The 8,894-nt window shown below is 39.6% G+C and overlaps 1 protein-coding gene across 1 annotated transcript; it reads right to left on the reverse strand.

The window, feature by feature from the left end:
• LOC121248386 lies at positions 1-1,031 on the reverse strand. Its single transcript, XM_041146846.1, has 4 exons — positions 938-1,031; positions 615-823; positions 388-493; positions 1-243 (listed from the first exon to the last, which is right to left on the reverse strand). Exons 2-4 carry the CDS (start codon positions 797-799, stop codon positions 199-201), a joined length of 336 nt encoding a protein of 111 aa, XP_041002780.1. The 5' UTR covers positions 800-823; positions 938-1,031; the 3' UTR covers positions 1-198.
• Positions 1,032-8,894: the final 7,863 nt, after the last annotated feature.

The following is an 8,894-nucleotide window of genomic DNA, read 5'->3' on the forward strand; positions in this document are numbered from 1 at the left end:
TTTATTACAACAATGTATTCAAATCATATCGAAAAAAGCCTCAGATAACCACATTTCATCCATCTTACTGGAATTGCAAAGCAACATATCGGGTCATATCATTCCATTGCTCCCATCAAATCGAACTTAATAATACCAACTATTAGGATCAAGAGATCCATCTGATCTTTGAGCTTTTTCCAAACGGCTTTCATACTTTTAATTTTCGAAGAGACCTACCTCCGGAACACGCAAATCCTGAATCTAAAGCAACACAAATTGGTAAATGGTAAATTATCAGAATTCAGAAGTCCCAGTTTTGCAAAACTAAAAATAAAGTAAGAGAAGAAGTTCTCCCAATTGTCTTACAAACTTCAAATTATTGAAACAAATTGTTTATAATAATACCTTGGTCTGATTTATACTCGGCGGTAAAAGCACGCCGCCCTTTCTGCTTCTGGCAAGAAGGCCTTTTGTAACCGGGGACATCATCGAGTCGGTTGGGCTTCTGTATCTGCAAGACCAAATCGGGAAAAAGGGGTTGGGAATGTTACGACTTACGAAGATAAAATATGGACCTAGAACATGAAATTTGCCAAGATAAAGAGAAGTACGGGGAAGAATAAATGATGTACCTTTCGGGGTACTTGAATGCCTTGGGGACTTTGAGGCGGTCCGGGGTGCTGGGTTTGCGCAAATCATTGCTTGGGTTTCGATGATTTCGATCATTTTGCTGATTCAGGGGCGGCGTTTTGCAGTCGATTATGGTGTTTTCTGGTTGAATTGGGCTCTTGGGAGGCACATTTAGCACGTTCTCCATTAAAATTACAGCTGGGTTTCCTGCCTGTGAAAAAAGAAAAAGCATCACCGACTCTAATTAACCATCTTGAAATTAATGTGAAAGACTTGGACAGAACCATAAATGTACAGTGAAGAAAGCAAAAGGGAATTGAATTACGTATTCTGATTTCTGATTATGAGAGAGAGAGAGAGAGAGAGAGAGAGAGAGAGAGAGAGAGATACTGGGGTATAGAATTCGAAGCGAAATTTAACTGAGGAGGGAGGCAATTTGAGTAATGGTGATGACCGTTGGGAGTACCCAACGGTCGAATTTATGCTTTGGATGCGACTGGATTCAAATAAAGTAAGTTGGGCGTCAGGATATAGGGCCAGTCCAAAACTAGCCACCACGTCCCGCATTTGGGTCCTTTGGGCTTCAAGTGGGCAAGACTTGGGGGTCTGGTTCTGACGTTAAAACTGGATGTAGTTATAATGCTTTCTCTGTTCTTAAAAAAAAAAAAAAAACAAGCGAAGTCCTGTCCACTACTGTTTAATAGAAAAACAGAGGGCTTATGTTAGCTCGAACTTTGGAAACAAGCAGAAAAAAGGTCGTGCATTTACGACACCAAACATAATCTCACCGCCAGGTCCGCTGCATCGCCAGCTTACCTATTTTCTTATGGCTTTCCTGACACCAGTTGTTCATGGATCTAGGAGAAGATATTCCAAAAGCAAGGAGGGACCCAACTTTTCTTGAACTAGAAGCAAAGGAGATGCTATCCTTCTTTAATATTTGACCATCGACTTACACAACAAGTATCATTCCTTTAGTGGGGTTCATCTCTACCAATAGAGCAAAATTTAAATCTCAAGATTCCCATATCTTTTTTTTTTTTCCTAACCCGTTACTGTAGACTCCGAATGACGCAGACCCAATTTACTCCTTAGATAGTCAAGATCTTTTTCTCTAGCAGTTTTTGGTGGTAATATATTAAAATTGCTTGATTAGGAGACAATAGCAATGTTATAAGACTCTTGTCTCTCTCCTAAAACTTTTTCTCTCCGTACACTTTTTGCTTCGTTGGTTTTTTTGCTCTTTCAATGGCAATAATTCCTTGCGGTGATTAGTGTGTAGTCCAGTTTGTAGTATAGTCCAGTTGGTGATTAATGTGTTAGTGTATTGGTTGGTTATCAATGGGAATGCACAGTAAAGATTTTATTGAACAGAAGTTATTTACATTTAGAAAGCAGAATAATAGATGGTGGAGAATCACTGAGAGTAGCCGTCGAGTGGTGAAATACATCTCCTTAAATCATGAAGCTTTGAGGTGGTTGGGCTTAACAATGTAGGAATGTGCAGTGTCGTTGGGTTCTTCAAAGTTTCTTAGAACACGTAGATCAAGAAATTCTATGTTAATGGTGCAGAGGGGCTGTAATCTCAATAATAGTTTTTTTTCCCTTTTGGAGTTTGGACATGAAAAGATGAGAGGTATGATAGTAGTTCCAGAAGGTAGGAAGGGGGATGGTTGGAGAAAATTTGGAGCCATTTTGAAGGAACTCACAGGTAATTCCTCTAGTTTGAGTGGGAAAAGCATAGTCCCATGGTCCTCCCAGGCAGATAAGTTGAAGGTTTCTAGGGGAGATGGTGGTGTTCCATTGCTAAAAGTATATGCCTCAAAGACGTACAACGAGGTGCTCCAAGCACAAAAGGTACGACAGTGTGAAGTGAGTGGAGCGGTGTCTGGTGTGTTTAAGGACGTGTAGAGGCATGGGGGTGATGGCAGGAAATCGTTGGGGCCAAATGAAGAATATCTATTAAGGGTTTTGGGTGACATGGAGATTAAAGTAGGGATATTACTGGAAGAAATTCTAGGACTTAAACGATGCGTTAAGGGGAAGGAAGTGTTGGACATGGGCCTAGTTTTGAGTTCAAGTTATACGCCAGGATTCGAACAAGAGGCAGAGGGGTCTAGCTTAGTACCCAGTAACGTGTGGCAAGCCGGGTTGGTGAAGCATCATGGGCCAGGACAAGTTGTAGGCCCAAAGAAGGCTTGGAGGGCTTTGTAGTGTCTACCTCCTGAGATATTGATTCAGGAGTTGCCTGCCGATATCTCAAATTCAGAACTAAGTCGAGCGTCTGTGAAGCTAATAAGGCCTTCGACTGACTCTGTACCGTCATAGAAAGGGACGCGGGTCTCGGTCGACCACCATGCTGTGTCGATACTGTCACCTAGACGAGAGGATTTAGAAGAAGGCATGATGGAAGAGGAGTCGGAAATGTACGGGCTTTCGAAGGTTGATTTTCCGTCGCTGACGTGTGGGCTGCCGTTGGTGAAGGTACAAAATCAGTCGTGTGTGGTGGAAGGAGGCACAACAGTGCTTCCAGTGCTGTCAAACTCGTTGAAGCAAGTACTAAGGTCTTCAACAAGTTCATTTTCTCTGGAGTTGGGTTCTTTCGTGGGGAATAAGGTTGGGGTTGGGTTTAATAATGTCAGTGTTCAACCAGAGAGAGTGTGTGGCTCGGAATTGGCGCTGAAGGTTTTATCGAGTGTTGAATCCAGTGTTGAACCCAGGGTTGGGCTTGAAAATTGCAGTTTTGAACCAAAGAAGGTGTGTGGTTTGGAATTGGCATTATGTGTTCCTGCTAGTTCTGGCGAGGAGGGGGTCATTCTAACTCTTTTGTGTACACTCCCTCCTAGCTCTAATTATAAGAGTAGTTTGTCAAATTGGGTCTTTAAGAAAGTATAGGAGATTCAAGCTGTCATTGGGATTTCTTTTGGAGGGTATGAAGAACAATTTAAAGCTCTCCTCGTTGCTCTTGAGGCTAGCCATTCAAAGTCAGTCTCAAAACGGGATAAGGAACTTAAAAAGCTTATTTGCTCTATTAATTATGATGTCAAAAAAGGAAGTGGTGGGCAGGATAAATCAAGAGGAAGGGGCAATGTAGTTTTTTATGAAGCCTAAGATTTTATCATGGAACGTACGGGGGTTCAATGATAGCAATAAGTGTCTTGGTATCAAATCATTATTGCGGATATGGAAGGACGATGTGGTGTGTATTCAATAAACAAAGTTACGATTTATTGATAGGAAAATTGTGCGACGTTTATGGGGGTGCATGCATGTGGGTTGGACTTATTTGGCCTCTTCGGGAGCTTCAGGTGGAGTGTTACTTATGTGGGATAAAAAAGTGGTTGAGTCAACTGAGAAGTGTATTGGAGATTTCTCGGTTGCGGCTCTATTAAAAAATGTGGATGATGGGTAGGAATGGGCATTTGCAGGCTCCTATGGTCCTAATGCGGACAAGGATAAGAGAGGGTTGTGGGAGGAGTTGGCGGGTTTATATTCCTTATAGGATGTGTCATGGTGTATCGGGGGTGATTTTAACATCACTCGTTTTCCTAGCAAACGATCAGGACATCATCGGTATTCGATGGCTATGGAAGAATTCTCTGAATTTATTTTTGATCTGGACCTCATGGATCTTCTCCTGGTGGGGGGCGAGTACACGTGGTCAAACAGGCGGATTTGGTCGAGATTGGATAGATTCCTTGTATCGCCTTCGTGGGAAGCTCACTATTCGGAAGTAAGCTAAAAACGATTAGCTTGAGTTAGTTCAGATCATTTCCCTATCCTTGTGGATTGTGGGGGTATTCACAGGGGGCGTCGGTATTTTAAGTTTGAAAATATGTGGTTAACAATGGAAGGGTTTGTAGAGAGGGTGGGTGCTTGGTGGTTTTCATATCAGTTTATTGGTACTCCAAGTTACATTCTTGCAAGTAAGTTGAAAACTCTGAAACAAAACTTGAAGAAGTAGAATTTGGAAGTTTTTTGCCACATTGACAACTAGAAGTCTACACTATTGGAGGAACTGCAAGATTTAGAGGGTAAAGAATTATTGAGAGATACCTCGGAGTAGGGGTATTTGAGGAAGGGCAGGGTTATGACAGAAAATCCAGGGCCCTTTGGTTGAAAGAATGAGATAGGCGTATGAAGTTCTTTCACAAAGTGGCTAATTCACATCGGTGTAACAATGATATTGAGTCACTTTATCAGGGTCTCAGGTGCTATCTTCTCCTCTTGAGCTGGAAAACTATATTGTACATTATTATGAGATCTTTCTCACAAAATCGACTTCTTGGAGGCCGAAGCTTGATGACTTGCCCTTTTGAGGCAATTGACTCGCGAAGTGCAAGTGTTCTGGAGAAACCGTTCGTTGAAGAAGAAATTTACAAGGTCATTGTTGGCATGGTTAAGGATAGAGCGCCTAGTCTGGATGATTTCTCAATTGGGTTCTTTCAAACTTGTTGGGATATTGTGAAAGGTGATGTTATGTAGGTTTTCAGTGAATTTCACTCTTTTCAAAAGTTTGAAAAATTCCTTAATGCGACCTTCATTGCTCTCATTCCCAAGAAATAAGGGGCTTCGATTATTGAAGACTTCCGTCCTATAAGCCTGGTTAGTAGTGTTTATAAAATTATTTCGAAGGTTCTTGTTAAACGGCTTAGTCCAGTGATGGAACATATTATTTCTAAGTCCCAAAACACTTTCGTTCGTGGGAGACAAATTCTTGATTAGGTTCTCATTGCAAATGAGTGTTTAGACCACAGACTGCGGGAGGGTGGTTCTGGTGTTCTTTGTAAGCTTGATATGGAGAAGCCTTATGATCATGTGAATTGGAAATTTCTTTTATACCTACTTGAGAGGTGCGATTTTAGGACTAGGTGGATTTCATGAACGTATCATTGTATTTCAAGTGCATGATTCTCAGTTCTGGTTAACGGCACACTCGCTGGCTTTTTTTATAGTTCGAGAGGTTTGCGCCAGAGAGATCCTCTATCTTCTCTTTTATTTGTTATAGTTATGGAGGCTTTAAGTAAGATGGTGCAAACGGCTGCTGGGGGAGGTTTCTTATCTAGTTTCCAAGTGGGCAATGGTTCTGGTAGCCCTACTATCATCTCACACCTTCTTTTTGCAGATGATACCTTAGTTTTTTGTGAAACAAATGCTGGCCAGGTACAATCTCTACGAGCACTCTTACTATGTTTTGAAGCAGTGTCAGAGCTTAAAGTGAACCTTGGTAAGCCTGAGATGGTTCTTGTGGGTGAGGTTTCTAATATCCGTAGTTTAGTAAGCCTATTGAATTGCAAGGTGTCCTCTCTTCCAATAAAATATCTGGGTCTTCCATTGGGAGCAACTTTAAAAAAGATAGCTATTTGGAATGGGGTGGTGGAAAAGGTAGAGAAAATGTTGGCTAGTTGGAAACGAGTGTATTTATCAAAAGGGGTTTGCCTCACTCTCATCAAGAGTACTCTCACTAACCTTCCTACATATTTTTTATCGCTTTTTCCTATGCCTATAAGGGTGGTGAACAGGATGAAGAAACTCTTTAGGGCATTCTTATCGGGAGGCATGGGAGAGGAGAATAAATTCCATCTAGTGAGATGGAAGACAGTATGTGTCTCAATTGAGAAGTGGGGTTAGGAGTGTGTAATTTGAGAACTTTTAATAAAACTTTATTAGAGAAATGGCTTTGGAGATATCATTCGGAGGAGAGATCTTTATGGAAAGAAATTATTGACGCTAGATATGGTGTCGTTGGGGGGTGGTTAGTGTTCTAATGAAGTGAGAGGGGGGTATGGTGTGGGTGTATGGAATTTTGTAAGGAAGGGGTGGCCAAAATTTGTAAATCAAATTCGCTTCGTTGTTGGTGAGGGCAATCGAATTAGTTTTTGGAGGGATGTGTGGTGTGGAGATCAAGCATTGGAAAGAGTTTTTCCGGCTCTATATCGCATTTCAGGTAATAGGGAGGCTTTAGTGGTGGATGTGCGGTCATTTGCTCATGGGGCGCACCAGTGGAACATTTTTTTTATTAGAGATTTCCATGATTGAAAATTATCTATTGTTTTACATTTTTTTACTACATTCTATGGGGACTTATAGGGTGCCGAGAGATGGATTGATGTGGAAGTCTTATGATCATAAGATGTGTACATTGAATGCGTATTATAACATCTTGACAACACAAGAGCATACTTTGTTTCCTTGGAAGAATATTTGAAGGACTCGCATGCCGTCTAAAGTAGCTTTTTTTGTTTGGAATACTGCTCTTAGGAAGATATTGATCACGGACAATCTGCGAAAGAGATGATGTATAGTGATGGATTGGTGTTATATGTATAAAAAGAATGGAGAATCTGTGGACCACCTCTTATTACACTGTGAGGTAACTAGGGTGTTGTAAGATGTGACTTTTCAAAGGGTTGATGTTGCATGGGTTATACCTATGAGGGTGGTGGATTTGTTGGAGGAAGATGCAAGGATGTCTTCAAGTGGCTGCAGTGTGAAAAATGATTCCGGTGTACATTATGTGGTGCATTTGATCAAAAAGAAATGCACGATGCTTTGAAAACAAGGAATGCATAATGGCCGAGTTGAAGAATTTTGTTTTCCACACTTTAATGTGCTGGTTTTCTGTTATTGTATTGCATGGGGATAATGTTCATGATTTATTGTCTTTAATTTATCGCTTTTAGAATGTAATTAGGGATCCTTCGTATACTTCTTGTGTACAATGGCTATGTCTACTTCACTCATATATATAATATTGATTTCTTACTTATCAAAAGAAAAAGTGAAACAATAGCCTTGAATTTGACAGATTTTTCTTATAAAGGTTGATAATATATGTCGTGCTTGATGGGGTTTTGCTTTTCTGTTGCATGCTTAATTAATTAGGATTTTTCTACGTATATTATATGTATTATCGATTTTGCTCTTGATGTACATTGTCGAGCTCTTTTTAAGTTTTAGTATCTTTGTACATTGGGCATTGATATCATGATTCTTATTATTTTTACACAAAGTGGACGAAAGTCAACATACATATGATACTAGCTGATCTAATGTGATGTCAGATTTTATGGAAGTAGATATTAGATGGCAAATCCATAGATCTATCATAATGCTACTCCTATATATCTAGCTTTTATATATAGCCAGCCTATAACTGGAGAGGACAGAGTACGTAGCCTTTCTGGCACATTACTCTGCTTCCACTTATTGGTTTGCTCCCACAACCATAGGACGTGATTATTTCAAACATAACTTTTTTTTTTTGATAAGTTATTTCAAACATAACTGAGAAGAGAATGTGTATTTCTTTTTGTTTAGGTAAAAATAAAATAAAAAATAGTCTTTTGACATTTTGTTTATAGAGTAAAAGTCCTCCTCTTCTAAAGGGTATGCTTTGAAATCTCTATTTTATATAGAGTATGGTCTTTCAGACGGCTTGTTTATAGAGAGTTATAGAAGTTAAGACCACACTAGTTATAAAAGAATTTGTGTATTGGTAGAGTCTCAATCGTGAATAGTTGACTTGTAATTTAAGATTTTTCATTATATATATATCAGGTTATAACTGTAACTTTGTTTTATGAATAAACAAAGTTTATTTTTTAATACAAGAAGAGGAGGAGGAGGAGGAGGAGGAGGAGGAAGAGGAAGAGGAAGAGGAGAATGAGTTAATTCTAACTGACGGGTTGAGTCGGAAGACTCAGAAAAATAATCAAATATGACATTTAGCTAGCAAGCAGCTCCAAGCAGTACTGGATGTGATATTTAATCCGTCATCTTCATCTCGAGCAACCGTAATTAATTCTCAAACGATTTTTCAAAATGTGTGGGATTCCTTTTGATAAAGTATCTAATTGCATAGCCACATGCATGCAAGGTCTAAAGGCAGGATTCTTAATTATTAATTACCTCTCTGGTTTTTTGGTAATTATGGATGGAGTTCGGCTTCCTACTTCACCTAACCCATGCAATCAAGAGATCATCGAAGATATGAACCATTCTATATATATTTCCCATGTTTTCTAAATGCAAAGCAAGATAATTTCCGAAGTCTCAACCAAAAACTTCGGTCCCTCCTAGTATTAATGCCCGCATCCACCACAGAACATGTCATGATCATAACTAAACTAAGACATGCATGATAATTATAAGCTGTCTTTCATTTGAAACTCGACCCAAAAAAGAAAAAAAGAAACTCAACCCAAAAACATTAATTAAATAATTAACAGATTATATATAGGAAAATGATCATGTACTGCAACAAGAGGGGATGGATATCG

Source organism: Juglans microcarpa x Juglans regia, chromosome 2D (assembly GCF_004785595.1).
Source record: "Juglans microcarpa x Juglans regia isolate MS1-56 chromosome 2D, Jm3101_v1.0, whole genome shotgun sequence".
NCBI classification, from domain to species: domain Eukaryota; kingdom Viridiplantae; phylum Streptophyta; class Magnoliopsida; order Fagales; family Juglandaceae; genus Juglans; species Juglans microcarpa x Juglans regia.